The sequence below is a fragment of the Camelus dromedarius genome, chromosome 12, assembly GCF_036321535.1.
Source record: "Camelus dromedarius isolate mCamDro1 chromosome 12, mCamDro1.pat, whole genome shotgun sequence".
Classification (NCBI taxonomy): domain Eukaryota; kingdom Metazoa; phylum Chordata; class Mammalia; order Artiodactyla; family Camelidae; genus Camelus; species Camelus dromedarius.
In genome coordinates this window covers 35,262,735-35,278,429 of record NC_087447.1, presented here as the reverse complement: position 1 = coordinate 35,278,429, position 15,695 = coordinate 35,262,735, and the positions used below count along the sequence as shown (strand labels likewise).

Sequence of the window (15,695 nt, the reverse complement as noted above, 5' to 3'; positions counted from 1 at the left end):
ACACACCCCCAGAGCCCTCATAAGGGAAACATAAGCAAAGTAATACATTGGAACTTAGAGGACAGACAAATCACGTTGAGTTTAAAGTAACCACAGAACTGGGGGGAGGGTACAGCTCAAGTGGTAGAGCTTATCATGCACAAGATCCTGAGTTCAATCCCCAGTGCCCCCATTAAAAAAAAAATTAGTAAATAAATCTAATCACCTCCCACCACTAAAAAAGTTAGTTAATTAAAAAAAAAATTAAGTAACCACAGAAAGTGGTAGTGAAGTAGCCCTGGACCTGAGTAGGCTTTTATCAGAAGGAAAAGGGAAAGGACAGCAGGTAGGGCAGCAATAAGCAAAGATACAGTGGATATATTTGGAGAATACAAGTTTAGTCCTTGGTTGAAACACAGGACACAAGCCATGGAATAATGAAAACTAAAGCTGGGATAGTAACTCAGGCACAAGTTACAAAGCACTCTGAATCTCAAACCAAGGAACCCAAATTTTAATTCGGCAAAAAAAAATTTTTTTAATTCAGTAGGCAACAGAAAGGCACTGAAGGATTTAGTGTTGGGAGGTCACATAATTTCTGTGAAGTGCTGTGGGCAGACACCAGAAAACAAAGATTTGAGATAAGGGTTGCATAGTGAGGAAGTAAAGATGTCTCTTCACTTACTCAAGAAATCTGGTGGAAAAGGAGAAAACCTCTCTTGATCTTGTGAGCAAGGGAGACTCAATAAACAGATTTGTAGGCAGTAGCTAAAAGAAGTCTTTAGAATGAGAGGGACTGAAGATACAGGAAAAAGAAGATACAATTACCATACAAGATCCTAAAGAAGATAGAAACGAATAACATTGAGACCACAGTGGCTGTCTCTTCCACTCATGATCTTAAAACAAACTCTGAGATGGATAGGCCATTTGCCCTTGATCTCAGTGAAGAGAGAATAATCTGGAATTTATGATCTAATGGGGTAAAAAAACCTAGTAAGTTTCTATTTTTCTGAAAAAGACTTAATGGAGATGAGAATGGAAAAAGAACAGCACAATGTCAGTTCTCAAGAGAAGCTGCTGTTAAGCCAACTCCAAATTTATACTTTTCTTTGCGCTTGTTCTCTCTGAAATGACTCCGTTCCCTCCAGGTCTCCTTATCCAAAATCTGCCTAGCCTTTCAGGCCCAGAAGTCCCATTTCCCAGAATTCTCAAAATGGAAGACTCAAAGGTAACTCAGTGCACACAATCATGCAATTCAGGAATTAGTCTTACCCTTGATCCCTGAACATTTGCAGGGAGGGAAAGGAAGTGTTCCATCTCACAAAGCTGCCCATTCCACTCCTCCACAGCTCTCACTGTTATATGACCCTTTTTTTACTGTGGTGCTGAAACCTGATGACTTGTAGCTTTTATTAATTATTCCTAATTGTGGCTTCTACAGTTTAAGGGAATATGTTTACTCCGTCCAAAACAGTCGTTTGGTATTTGAAAACTGTTGTAAGTTCTTCTAAAAATTTAACATGACATGACACTTTACAGATTCCTCTCTGTTCTGGTCAGCCTTCTACTCAGACACTTCAGTCTGCCTGAAAATGTGTCTAGAACTGAACATAAAACTCCTTATGCAGCTGGATACACAGAATAGAGCTGAAGCACTAACTTTCTTGATCTGAACACATTTCTATACTATCTCCTAAAATAGCATCAGATGTGTTTTTAAAGTAGCCTCCTCACACATTTGATTCAACAGAGCAAGCAGTTAAATAAAACCCAAAGAATTTTTCATATAGAATGAGTATAATCTTTCTAGCCAGTACCCAGATACAGTAGAATTAAGCTCAAATTGAAAGCTGCTATTAACCAAATATGACAATGGATGTATAAAGTACCTAGAAATTTGAAAAAACTATTCAAACAAGGACAGAATGTTGATAATTGTTAAAGTTGCGTTAGGTGTACATGAAAGTTCATTATGTTATACCACTGCTGTCTATGCTTGAAATTTTCCTGGTAAGATCTTTTTTAAAGTACTTTCTTAACAATAAGAAATTCTGTACAAACTTACAATACTTACCCTGACATAATCTATGATCTTACCCTTATTTCTTTTTCCATCTTCATCTCCACCATATCCTCTGTCCTATTCTACAGCTATACAGAGCTCTTATTCCTCTTTCATTCTATGAACTTTCTGTGGCTCCATGATTTAATACATCCTTGAATCTTCCTCCATGTAATATAACCCTATCTTCCTGCAATGCCGAGTAAATTACTACTTCCGTTAAGTCTGACACACCTCGAGCCTAGCAAAACACTAAACAAATAGAAGGTGGCCATAAATGCTCACTAAAGTCAACGAAAAAAACTTTCTGAAGAGTTGGCTTGCCCAAGGTCACAGAGCTTATAAGAAGTAGAGCTGAGACTAGAATCCACTAATTCTGAGTCCAAATCTAGTCATCTTTCCATTTCCCAGCATTACTTGATGGTAACATAAATGAGTAGTAGGATCAAGAAAAGGCTTTTCTCATCGCCCTAATACTCATTTTACTTTTAATGGACCAGTGTTTGCTGCTCGAACATCCAATGCAAATCACGCTCTTTTCCCCACCGGGTGCGTGGAAGAAGAGGAAGCGAAAGAGAGAAGGCAGAGAGCAACAATTAAAGATACTATGCGAAAGGGAAGTAGATTTCCTCATTTCTATAATGGGCTCTTTCCACCCAAGAAGTAATAGAGAACAACTCTCCACCTCAGACCGAGAAATGGCGACTCGCTCATTCATGCATTCAACATGCCTTGCATGCACTACTGGGGACAGTTCCTGCCCATAAGCTCCCTGCCTAACTTTTTAACAGCAGCAACTTTAGTAGTGTATTCAGATCTCTTAAGGAGAGGAGCCTCAGTAATCAAGTTTTCAAAGTCAGGCTCACAGACCAGCAGCCCGTAGGTCTCATCCCTGCTCCACCATCTCCAGGCCAGTAGCCCCGAATTTTCAGCGGAGCACATACTCTCTCCCAGGTGGACGCCGGGACACTCACCACGCACCGTGAGCCACACCGGAGCTTCAGTTTCCCCTCCCGCCCCGCCTCTCACGGCTTACGTCATCCCAGAGCGTCGGGGACGCTGGGAATACGCTGTTAACGGCATTTCCTCATCACGTGATGGGCTACGCCCCTGCTTGAGCGTGGTCCCTCCCCCTCAGGCCGCGGTCACAGTTACGCTCTCTGCGGCCTGCAGTCAGCTGGCCATTGCTGGCCGAAGATGCAACGCCAACCGGGACCGGAGGAGTTCTAGGCCAAAGGGGTGAGCCAGCCAGGATCCTGGGAGCCCTCACCACTTAAAGCTGGCAAGAGGAAATGAAACAGGCGGGCACCAGCGGGGGAGGGAGGTAACTAGCGGAAGGTGTCATGGCGGCCGCGCTCTGGGGTCACGTGCCTCGCAGACCCGCCTTAGTACTTCCGGTCACGTGCCCTCAGAGTTCTCGCAGCCAGCGATGGAGGCGAGACCCCCCAGTAACAGAGGCGGCGGCGACGGCGGTGGCTACTGGGTTTCTGCCCTTTCCCGGCAGCGTCTTTGAGAAGCGCAGCGGAACTCGATCCAGCCCAGTTACTTACTCCCTGCCCAGGGTCGTAGCTCCCACCTGGTAAGTTTAAACCGAAGAACAGGGATGGGTGGGTGGGTGAGGAGCTGACAGGCCTGGGGGCCGCGGGACGGCGCGGAATCTGCCCCTTTTTCCTGTGTCTCTGTTGCCATCGCCACAGCTTTCAGGCCTGCCGTCACGGTAGCTCTTTATTATCTTGAAGGGGGAAGAGGCGACCCCTAATCTACTTGCTTGTGGGAAGCCTACCCCTCTACTGGGAGCAGGGACTCAAAGATTTACCCAAAGCTGAGATCAGACTTGGCTCCTGAGAATGAAGGACGTGGAGGCCTCTCTCTGGCGGGGGAGAGAGAAAATGTTAGAAAATGTGCTGTTGAGTGTTTCGGTTTCTGTAAGGGAAAAGCTTTCACCTTAGTGTCCGCACACCTTTTGCTTCACCTGTCAATCCTGCCACTCTTAAAACCTTCTTAACACATGTGCCAGTTCACCACACACACACCAGGTTTTGGTCCGTAGCCAATCTGATCATCTTTAAGATAGACAGCCAACACATAGAAGTATATAATCATTTTAGAAATTCCCCCACGTTCTCAGGCTAAATTGATTAAGGGGGTGTATTAGGTTGACTCTTAAACGCCCGTTTCAGGGGTGTAAAACTGGGGGAGAGGAGAAGAAAGATAAAAGACCTAGCCTTTTGTCTATCAGAAGACCCAGTTTTTAAAACACAGAAAACAAGTGGTTTAAAATATACCTTGCGTTAAGTATTTGACTCCATAGATGAGTGGAACAGTTTGTCCCCATGAACGGGAACCCCAGTATATAAAGCAGCATGCTCTGGTAGAATTGAATTTGAGAGTGCCCAGCCCACCCACTCAGCCTTCCCTCTTGAAACAGTTTGAAAACCACTGAATTGAGCTTTGGTAACTAAGCCAAGTTGCCAACCCTTTGACCCTTTGTAAAAGTCACAACTAGAACAAATGAGATTGAGATGTCACAACAGAGGGGAAGATAACCTCTAGTATCAGGCTTACGGCTCACAAAAGGACTAGCCTCTGGAAAGAACTTTGTACCTTTTAGCAGACCTAAATCCCTCATTTGGAAAGGAGGGAAAGATAATTTGGGGCAATTAAACCTGCTGCTACTCTCACTCAGCTGACACTTCACAGTGCAGCACATTGATAGATTTGAGTCTCTCCTAGGTATTATTAAATACACATGCTAGTGCTAATGCAAGAAAATAATAATAATAACCCACACAAATGCAAAGAGAGCTCTTTAAAAATATTAAGAAGGTTGGTGCAAAGAGAGAAGACTCAGTTAAATATAAAGAACCAAGTGCTCAGCTCCTGTCAGTTGTGGCTGCTTCCTGTATGTACTGCCCTCAAGGCTTAATGTTGTCTCCCTGCTGGTCTGTCTTTACACCTTTTAGCCCTACTTTCCTGTGCTGCTGATTTTTCCTTACCATCGGAACGTCTGGTGTACTTTGTGCTTTCCTAGCATTTTGATCACTATTTCTACTTTATGGATACTGCTGGTTGAGGTGTCTTTGTCCCTTACTCTTTTCTGTCTTTCCTGTCTTCAAGGTGGCAGTGTCAGGCATCCAATAGTCCCTCCTTTCTCCACTTTGATTACCAACTGATTGCTCTTTCAATTTTGGTATTGTACTCTTGTTAGCATGCAGTATTTATTAGTGAATGTGAGCATGTATTTCTCTCTGTCTTGCGTCTCTGGGGCGTTTTCCTCCTCCTGCCTCTCCCTGCACTGCTGTAAAAAGAAAAAGTGCTTAATCTAAAAATTGCTACCTCAGTTATTCCCCTTAACATCTTCCTTGTGTATGTAACTATCCTTAAAACAATATCTGGTCATTCTTTATCTACTTTCAAGGTCTTATTCCCTCTGGTGCTGAATTGTTAAAATTTTTTTGGATTGCCTGATGGCAAGCAGCATTCCAAATCTCCATTTTGTTCACTGGCAGACACAGAAGTCCTCTAATAATAATCCTCCTTTTAGAGGGTGATAAAGAGTTTCTATTTCACTTGTTGCCTTTTTTTCTGCCCCATTTATTTCTGCACATTGGGGAAGGGGATATAAGTAATGGAAATGCAGAGATACGGGATGTAGAAAATGGAAGTTGAAAGATTTCTCCTGAATATTTTCAAATTTTTCCTATCCTTATTTATTTACAAGACAGTTACTGGAATCTGTGAGGAATGGTACTCTAATAGAGAACTTCAGGGCTTCCAGGAGTTTAGCTGAGGATGTATGTGCAAAGATTTCTTGTTGGGTCTCACCAAGATTATATTCCTTTAAAAACAGAGATCTTAAATAGATGTCGCAGATATTTATTGAACTCTTCCTATAGGCCAGAGCATGCTGCTGCGTGCTGTATTGCAAGGAGCACAACACATGCAGCCTCTGCCCTTCTCAGTGAAGCTTGCAGTCTATCGGGGTAGACAGGCATTAAAAGAATTACTTTAAAAATGTATTACCATAGTGGTAAGTGCTGTAAAGAGAAGATAGGAGACCTTGCCTGGTAACTTTGAAGCTTAGAGTAGACTGAAAAAGTGAGTAAAAGCCAGTTAATAGGAAAGGAGGAGAATGTGCAGAGGCTCAGAGCAAGGCATGTATGTACATTTAGCTTCAGGCAAGAAGATATTTAACTGCAAATGAATTAATAAGTTTACTGGAGGATCTTGCTATTTAAAGAAGTCTTATGGCAGATTATTTCATGAAGTAAATAATCTTCCAAGTAAAGCTAGATCTACTTCAAGCCACTTTGTTTAAATGTAACTGCACAGATATATTTTGTAAACAAAGTATTTTGTGGCTCTTACAGAGATCTACTAGAAAGAAGTTTTTGCCACTCAAGGAACCACTGTCAAAAAAAGTCTAAAAGTCACAGAAGTCGATACAGGATTGCCCCCACTGTTCTATTGAACTTCCTAAAACTGTTCCTTGTACAATTAGCAGAAGTGCTACAGATGACCAGGGAAGTTTGCCAAGCAAGTTAGCTGTGAGACCATTGACTTGTAATTCACAGTGTTCAGTAACTTATCTCTGATATATTTTTAAAGCTCCCCCTAAGTGGATTTTAATATGAATGGTTTTACATAAGTTACATAAGAGGATGTGTTTTTCCCAACTGATTTAAAGTAGCCATTTAAATCTAATTTATTCTCCACTTTACAGTTTCCCCACCTTCATTCATCTTTCTTCCTTACCTTTCCATTTCAGAAATTTTTTGTTCTTTTCCAAACCTAATACTTTTTATTTGTTCCCGTAAGCTCAGTTAGTTGAGGGCTTACTTTATCAGCTGTCCTTGCTCACTGCCTGTCCTCCATATATGTACATACTTAGAGCTGTCTTGTAATTATCTGCTTATCCCCCTCCACACACCCTCTCCCATCTATCTCAGATTTTAATTCATGTTTCCTGATATATGGGTTGTATGGTATGCATTACATAGTACAGACAGGCTTTCTCAAAACTTTTAATAGGTATATATTTGATATAATGAATATTAGAAAATACTGAAATTTAATTATTCATAGGCATAAGTTTTTATTTATAAAGTTTTAACACTAAGTAAAAATAGTACACATATTCTAGAAATTGAAAATAACAAATATTTTAATTTTTACCCACACTAACACCCCTGACACTTTCCCATGTTAACTTATAAATGTGGTTTAATAGAGAATAAACTCTTGGAAAAACATTTTTAATAACTGCTTTTCTCATTACAAAACACGCATTTATTGTAGATAATCCAGAAAACAAAAAGATCATTCAAATCATCTGTAATCCTATCACCACAGGTAATCACTATTAAATTGGGTATATGTTCCTCTCATACATATTTGCAAAACAGCATAATGGAACTCCAAGGTCAGACTGACCCACATTCAAACCCAGTTCTACTTCTTGATGCTTTGGGAAAGCATCTTGATCTCTCAGACCCAGTTTCCTGTATCTGCAGAATGGAACTAATAATAGAACCTACCTCAGGATTGTTAACTGGGGACTGAATGAGATAATGCCTACCAAGAGTTTAGTCCAATGCCTGGCACATAAGTATTCAGTATATCTTAGGGTTTTTTTTAAATTTAAGAATATGAAGCCAAACTCCATGGGTTTTTTTTTTTTGCTTCCTTTGATCACCTAACAGTGTATCATTTTCATGTCATTAAGTAGTCTTTTAAAACAGTGATTTTTAGACTTTTTAAGCAACCCTCTAATCAGAATCTTACAAGGACATCAAATGAGTTAAAAGATGGTAATATATGAAGAATTTTGACCATTTATCATATATGATACATGGATATCAAAACGAGATTGTAAAATGGCATGCGGAAATGTTTTCAGTGGTGAGTGAAAAACAAGATAGTTAACTTGGCTGTATTTCATGATTACATTTGTAAGGTCATGATTACGTTTGTAAGGTGGATACAGGAAAAATAAGCATAATTTAAAATTAAGAAAGTTAAAGTTAAGGTTGTGGGGTTATGGAAATTTTTTAATCCCTTTTTGTTATTGAACTTACTAGGCTCTGTCCCAACATTTCCAAATGCCCACACAATACAGACTATCTCCACCTGCATGACTCAACAGCACTTCACACTCATCGTGTTCAGAACTAAATTCCTTGTCTTCACTTTCAAACCTGTTTTTCCTTCTGTTTCTGTAAATGGCATCACTGTATTCATGACAGTAAGGCTTAGAAGTGGGGGATAGCAAGCAGCTGTGACACCTCCTGCAGCATTTAAAATACCTATTCATCCTGCTTCCTCAGCCCTACTCCTTGTCCTTCTCTCTCCATTCTCACTGTCACTAGCCTAGGTCAGGCCCTTTCTGGTCCCTTTCTTCAGACTCTTTCATATTGCCACACATTAATTTCCTATATTATAAATCACTCCCCTGTGGAAAAGTCTTTAGAGATTATTTGATGTTTACCACATAGTGGGACATTCTCCACTATTTGCCTCCATCTTAACTCCACTAACTGCCTTCATACCTCACTGGTCCCCGTCCCCATCGTCAACTTTGTGCTTCATCCAGAGCAGGCTACTTAACATTCCTGCAGTTTCAAGCATTTGCCCCAAGCCATCCGTTTTCCCTGTAATGCCTATTTCCTTTTCTCTCAAAATTCTCTTTCAAGACCCAGTTCGTAACTAGCATGTATAAAAAAGAATAAGCTACTGATATGTGATACGGTGAATTTCAAAAAACTGTTAAGCAAAAAGCCAGAGACAAAAGAGTACATACTGTATGATTCTATTTATATCAAATCCTAGAACAGCCCAAAATTAATCTGTGATGATAGAAATCAGAAAACAGTTGCTGGAGGGTAGGAGGAAGAGAATTGACTAGAAAGGAACATGAAGGAATTTGGGGGGTGGGAGAGGGTGGTGGAAATGTTCTCTCTCTTGTTCTGGGTGATGGTACACAGGTATATACAGTTGTCAGAACACATCAAACAGAACACCTAAGACCTGTGTATTTTGTTGTTTCGTTAATTATACCTGAATTTTTTTAACTGCCCTAAGATATTTATGACAGATCTTTGACAGAGCCTCTCATGTGAAGAAATTAATCACCTCTACGTTTTGTCTCCATTTGGGGACTTCACACATTTTAATTTGTATTCACTAACGTGCACGCGCGCGCACAGCCCAATCTTGCTCACTAGAATGGAAGCTCTCTGAAAGCAGAAATCACTACTGGCAGACATACATCTTTGGATAATCCCCAGACTTCTTGGCTCTTTACAGAATTATTGAATAAATGTATTCACACTGACCCTTTTTGATTTCCATTCTTGTGGAGGAATAGCCTACAAGGAAACCTATGAAAGGGAAGATCTAGCTACTTAAAACTCGGAATCAACTTCAGAGAAATTGAATTTTCACTTTTTTTTTTTCACTTGTTTCTTTGATTTCTAAATCACTGCCTCAGTGAATAAGAAATATTACATTAAAACTCCACTTGTTTTGCTTGGCACATTTGAGTCATATGACATCTAGATATGCTAACTTCTCAGAAATTATACTTTATTCCTGAAGAAGTAAATGTTTTTAAATTCTATTTTAAATCATTCCTTTAGGACTAAAAACTGAAGTTATAGCTTAATCAGAAATGGCAGATATGTGGCATTTGTGCTACCACTTTCCCCATCCTGGCCCATGCCAGACTTTTATCAATCATGGCATCTTCCCTATTGAGCCCAGACAACCTCAAATTCCTTTTCAGCCTCATATTCCAGGTAGCCACACAAAAGGCTCTAGGATTTGGGTTGGGCAGCTAAGATTCCCAGGATTGGGAGAAGTGGAGGGCAGCTCCAGGCTGTTTCCTAGGTAACAGATTAGCCATGTAGAAATGAATCTTCGGCCAAGACATGGAGAGCAGTTGAAGACATTTGATTGTTAAAAGATGGGGGAAATAGCATCTGAACTGTTAGGTCTTAAATTCTTTCAGTTTTATTTTTAAGCACACAGGAAGAAACTTAGACCAGGTTTTAGCTCTGGGAGTGGTTCTAGGAAGGTCACACAAACCCAGTGACCCTTAGGTTTTTCAGTTAAAACAAATTTGAACTAAATATCCAGTAGGGTGCTGTGTAATTTTAAAGTTCAGCAATTCTAAATGTAGATTAAAGACCCCATATTTGTAGTCAAATCATACATTTTAGGATTTAAGACTATAACTGAGGGAAACAGAAAATTGAAAAATACTCTGATTAGCATATGTAGAAATGGTTTGAAAACTGCCAAATGTTATAAATTATGATGTATAAATTTACACTTGTGATGTGAGCAAAATGAAAATTGATTTTAAAGGAATAATACCACACGGCTTTATCTTCAAATTTGAATAAAGGAAGAGAGGATTTTTTTCCTCCATATTATTAATTTTAGATTTGGAAGGAACTCGTAGAAGTAAGCAAATCCAACCCTGATAGAGATGTGAAATCTTTTTGTCTCTTTTAGCACCTTTTAGCCATCATGGCAACTTCATCTGAAGAAGTTTTGCTGATTGTAAAGAAGGTGCGACAAAAGAAGCAGGATGGAGCTCTATACCTTATGGCAGAAAGAATTGCTTGGGCGCCTGAAGGCAAAGATAGATTTACCATCAGCCATATGTATGCGGATATTAAATGTAAGTCAGTTCTAGTAAGGTCTGATGTATGTCATATTTGTTAGTAATTTTGTAAGAAGATTGCTTATACAGTCTTAGTTGGTTTTTTATTATAATATGTTCACAAAGAATCAACCGTATGGAAATAATTACAAAGTAGGATCACAGTGTATATTATTCTGTAACCTGCATTTTCTACTTAGTAATAGAACATATACAGTTTTACATGTATAAATCTACCTCTTGTAAAGATCTCCACACATACCTTCTTTTAAGAGTTGGATAGATAATAGTCCACTGAATGGATGTACAATCATGTATTTAACCAGTCCTCTGTTGAAGAACATTTAGGAAGTTTCCAGAGCTGTGTAATTGAAAACGATGTTGCAGTATAGATCTATGCCCTAATATTTTTGTGCGATTGTGTATATGGGATACATCCCTGCAGTGGACTTACTGATTCAAATGGTTCATGCATTTAAGATCTTAATAGATGATGCCAGATTGCCCCTAATAAGAAAAATTGTATCATTTAAGTAAGTTGTCTAATTAATCATCGATTATGTGACCATCATCTGTTGAGAAGATAGACTCAATTTTATACTAAATGTAGATGGGAGAGATACAGAGCATAATATCTTTATATCCTTTTTATGATTTTCAAGTATGAAGGCTAAAATCAAAACTCCTCTTTTCGAATATGCACAATTAACTTCGAATTTATTACCCAAAGAGTGTGTTACTTTGTGGCTCAATAACAACTAGATATAAAGGCACCAAATGAATCCTGGGGTTTAGAACCTTTACTCCAAAAGGGATTTCTGCAGTTTCTCTAATTAAAAGATCTTGAATAGGAGAGATCCCAAGGGAGTCTGAGCAACAGAGCCCTTGACAAATTGTGGTATCTTAACTGTGACCATTAATATGGATCCATTTATTTTCCTGGTTATAAGATTCTCCTATATAAAATCCTGTATAGATTTCAGGGAACATGGCACCTTGAAACATAGACAACCCTCAACATGTAAACCCTCAGTTTACAAACACCCTTTGTGTATGAACAGTTGCCCCAATGACTTACCTCTAGTTTGCTGCTGGGAATGACCAACATTCTCACCTTTCTCCACTGAAATAACTTAGTATCTTAATTATCAAAAGGAAATACTGTTTAAAATTCATCATAATTCAGCACTGCCTGAGCTATCTTGGTTCTTTGTCCACTATCCTGGTAATACTGCTTCCTTTTAAAACTATTTCTGTGGAGAAGTGCCTCCTCAAGTTTCTAATAATAGTGTTACAAACTAATATTTGTACTACAGTCGGCTCATAAATTAGGAACTGCCTGTATTAGCATTTCTCTTAAATGGAAGGCTAGCTCTGTAGCTTTGCAAAACGCATACTGTGATACCCACAGCATGCAATAAAGAACATGCTTATCTCCTGTCTCAGTAATTTTTCTCTGTTATTGGGGAGCAGAGCATACCCAAATCTAGGTCTGCACCAGTTAGTTTTCATTTTAAGTTGAATATTTGAAAGAATGCTCGTTTCTGAAAGAAGCCATTGAAAGTTAGCAATAATGAATTACAAAGGTGAAAATCAGCAGTTAAATAGTTAAAAAAAAACTTCAGAAGTAGACCCCTCAGAGTCAAGAGCTAAGATAGAGCAAGAATAAAGCAGTGCCTAGAATAAAGATACCTAGAAGGGAGTGATTGTTTTGGAGGAACGGGATAATAGAAGAGGCTGGCTGACAGTGTAAACTGCTTCATATGGCTGTTTTTGGCAGTAAGATATTTCATCTAAACTGTTGGTTTGGAAGCAGCATCTTCATTGAAAAAGTTGGTTTGTTTAAGTGTTGGTAGGTTGGTTGGGGCAGAGAACTCTGGGTAGTGTGTTCACAATACCACGAGTCACCCATTTAATGAGACAAAGCCCCTGCACCTCTGTTTCCCTTGTGAAGAAGACAAGCCATGAGGCCTACTCTTTAAGAATACAAGTTCTCCATTATGTAGGTATATTTTGACATTCCCAGCCCCAACTTACGAAAATCTTGAAAGTTACAGAAAAATTCAAAGAATGGTATAATGTATATCTATATAATGTATTCTATCTAAATATTAGTTATTTTGATGTATTTGCTTTACTATGTGTGCATACACTTTGCTTATAAAAGTATCACACCCAGAAAATTTTAATAAATATCCAGACCATTGTTGCATTTCCCCAGTTGTCCAAACAATGTTTCTTATAGCCGTGATTTTTTTTTAACCTATCCAATCTCAATTCATGTATGTAGATGTAGTCTCTTTAAGAGTATAGGCTTGTAGGATATCACACATTCTGATTATGTCTGATTGTCTCCTGAAAGTTTTGTTTAATTTGTTCCTGTATACCTATATTTCTTTTAAACTGAAAGTCAGGTCTGCAGGCTTGATTATACTCAAGTCAGACATTTTCAGTAAGAACAGCACATCGGTGGTGGTGCTTACTTCCTATTCTGTCACCTCAGAAAGCCCACAGTGTCAGGTTGTTCCGCTTTTAATGAGGCTACATTTGATCACTTGGTTAAAGTGCTGACACCTGATGTCTCAAATGTAAAATTGCATATTTTCCTTTGCAGTTAGGAAGTAAGCCATGGGCTATGCTTTAGAGTTTCTGAATCAGATCATTTTTATTGATAATGATAATGTCGATTGGAAGCAGCTGTTCAGGATGGATTCAGGACTTCTAGTTGGCTATTTAGAAAGCTTTAAGAATCTGCCCTAGTTGAATGGAAACACTAGCCCTTTAGTAACCGGAGGTGGAAGCAGTGGATGAGAAGTACCACACAGAAAGTAACCTGAAGAAGGAAGCAGAGTGTTGGCAGTGAATTTGTTGAACCATGTTCTGGTTATATGGGATTATTTGAGAAGAGTGCACTTCTACACAAGCATCAAGATTGGAATAGGGCAGCTGAAACCCAAAAAGAATCCTGAATCTTCTTGGGAGGAGAAGTAACCTATTGTATAGCTGTTTCCACAGTGTGAGTGTCCTCATCTAATTAGCCTCATGCTTCTTTTTAGGCCAGAAAATCAGTCCAGAAGGAAAAGCTAAAATTCAACTTCAGCTGGTTCTGCATGCAGGGGACACAACTAACTTCCATTTTTCCAATGAAAGCACAGCAGTGAAAGAGCGAGATGCAGTGAAAGACCTTCTTCAACAGCTGCTGCCCAAATTCAAGAGGAAAGCAAATAAAGAACTAGAAGAGAAAAACAGGTGAAGGAGGAAAAGAATAGACTTTTAAAGAGACACTAGGCTCTTTCCAGTCAAATAATAGTTTGTTATTTCTCACCCCTTATGCTTTGATAGTGTAATATAAGAAAATATGGGCTTTGGTATCTTTACCTCTGGGTTTGGTTCTCAACTTTAGCATCTTATTAGCTGTTTGGCTTTGGGCATATGAGATGTGTAAACTCAGAAGTTTAACTGCCTCAAGCTTAACAACTGATTAGGAACAGAACTGAGATTTGAAGGTGCTAAGGTCCCTTAATTCTCTCTTAGTTCTATGTCACAGAGAGAGACTAAACCATTAGAAGTGTTTGTGAATAATAAACCTGAAAGAAATCATATTGTAAAGTTGAGAAAGCGTGTAAAATAATGAGAATTTCTGGTAAGATGTATTATTCCATCACTAATATCTTTCTGTACTTACGGCTCCAAGTGCTTATCACCATGACAAATTAGTTGCTAGAAAATCAAGCATACCTCCTCTCTTCCCCATTCACCTTTTTGTGAAAGAGAATCCAGTACAGTACAAATACAGGCAATGACCTTTGTGTCACTGGAACTTCATTTAGCTGCACTTAACATTCGTTCCTCCAAAAATGTGGGGGTCTTTTTTGTTTGTTTTAATTACTGACAAATGAACTAAATGCAGTCATCACAAAATGAAAATTGGGTGTTTTGTGTTGCTAAAGTCTTTTTAAAATATTACCAAAATGGTATTTTATTCTAAAAGTTCAATATGTTCGATGTATTCTATCACCAGAATGCTGCAAGAAGATCCTGTTTTGTTTCAGCTTTATAAAGACCTTGTTGTGAGTCAGGTGATCAGTGCCGAGGAATTCTGGGCCAATCGTTTAAATGTGAATGCAACAGAGAGTTCTTCTACAACCAATCATAAGCAGGATGTTGGCATTTCTGCAGCATTTCTGGTATGTGACCCTTCTAGATTTCTAAAGAAGAAAAAAGAAAACCCTGATTTTTGTGTTAATGATGCCATTTCTTTTGTAAAATTTAGCATTTCCTTAAAGTAAATTAACAGATACTTTGGTATTTATGGTATTATAAAATATTTTTAAAATACATACAGAATATTTTGAATTTATATTTCTTTTTGCCTGTTATATCTTCTTGGTTTTTGGACCTGACCCTAGCATTCTGGAAATCAAATGAACTTTTTTTTTTTTTAAACTGAAGTATAATCAGTTACAGTGTGTCAGTTTCTGGTATACAGCACGGTGTCCCAGTCATGCATATACATACATGTATTTGTTTTCCAAATGGACTTTTGAAAGAGAATATTTTAATAATTGGACTAGTATTTATTTTTCCTAATACTTCTAGGACTTTCTGATACCTTCTTTATGATTGCGTATTTTACTTGTAATACAAAGTTAAATGTATAGTGAACATCATGTTATTTTTTTTTTAAGTAAGATTTGTAAATAAGAATACCTTACGTGTGGAATTAGAAAGTGAGATTTAATCTATAACTCTGGTAAAACCAAAGCAGTGTTTATACATTTAACAAAAATTTGAATACCAGCTACATGTTTGGCATCTTTCTGGGTAATTTATCAGTGAATTGAATTCATAAGGCCTTTCTTAAAGAAATCAGTCAGATAATAGTTGTTTAGTAACCAAGGTTTATAGTGGTTTTGGTAAATATAGAAATTTTATTTTAAAGCTCCACTAGATACCTGCCTTTGGCCACACTTACGTGGGCCT

At 38.5% G+C, this 15,695-nt stretch overlaps 2 protein-coding genes across 14 annotated transcripts in view; one reads left to right on the top strand and one right to left on the bottom strand.

The window, feature by feature from the left end:
- HPS5 (HPS5 biogenesis of lysosomal organelles complex 2 subunit 2) overlaps nt 1–3,205 on the bottom strand; it is a 45,825-nt gene extending 42,620 nt beyond the window's left edge. For 9 of the 13 annotated variants that reach the window (XR_010383386.1, XR_010383387.1, XR_010383388.1 and 6 more), the window contains exon 1: nt 3,019–3,151. The gene's annotated coding sequence lies outside the window, so the exon portion shown is untranslated. Of the gene's footprint in view, nt 1–2,914 lie in introns of all 13 variants that reach the window. The other 4 variants (XM_064492521.1, XM_064492518.1, XM_064492519.1 and 1 more) reach the window with 4 other exon arrangements.
- Nucleotides 3,206–3,376: 171 nt separating this feature from the next.
- Nucleotides 3,377–15,695, top strand: part of GTF2H1 (general transcription factor IIH subunit 1) — a 31,652-nt gene continuing 19,333 nt past the window's right edge. The window contains exons 1-4 of the mRNA XM_010987453.3: nt 3,377–3,623; nt 10,562–10,730; nt 13,769–13,961; nt 14,734–14,899. Of these exons, the coding sequence (XP_010985755.1) occupies nt 10,577–10,730; nt 13,769–13,961; nt 14,734–14,899 (513 nt within the window). The 5' untranslated portion in view covers nt 3,377–3,623; nt 10,562–10,576. The remainder of the gene's footprint in view (nt 3,624–10,561; nt 10,731–13,768; nt 13,962–14,733; nt 14,900–15,695) is intronic.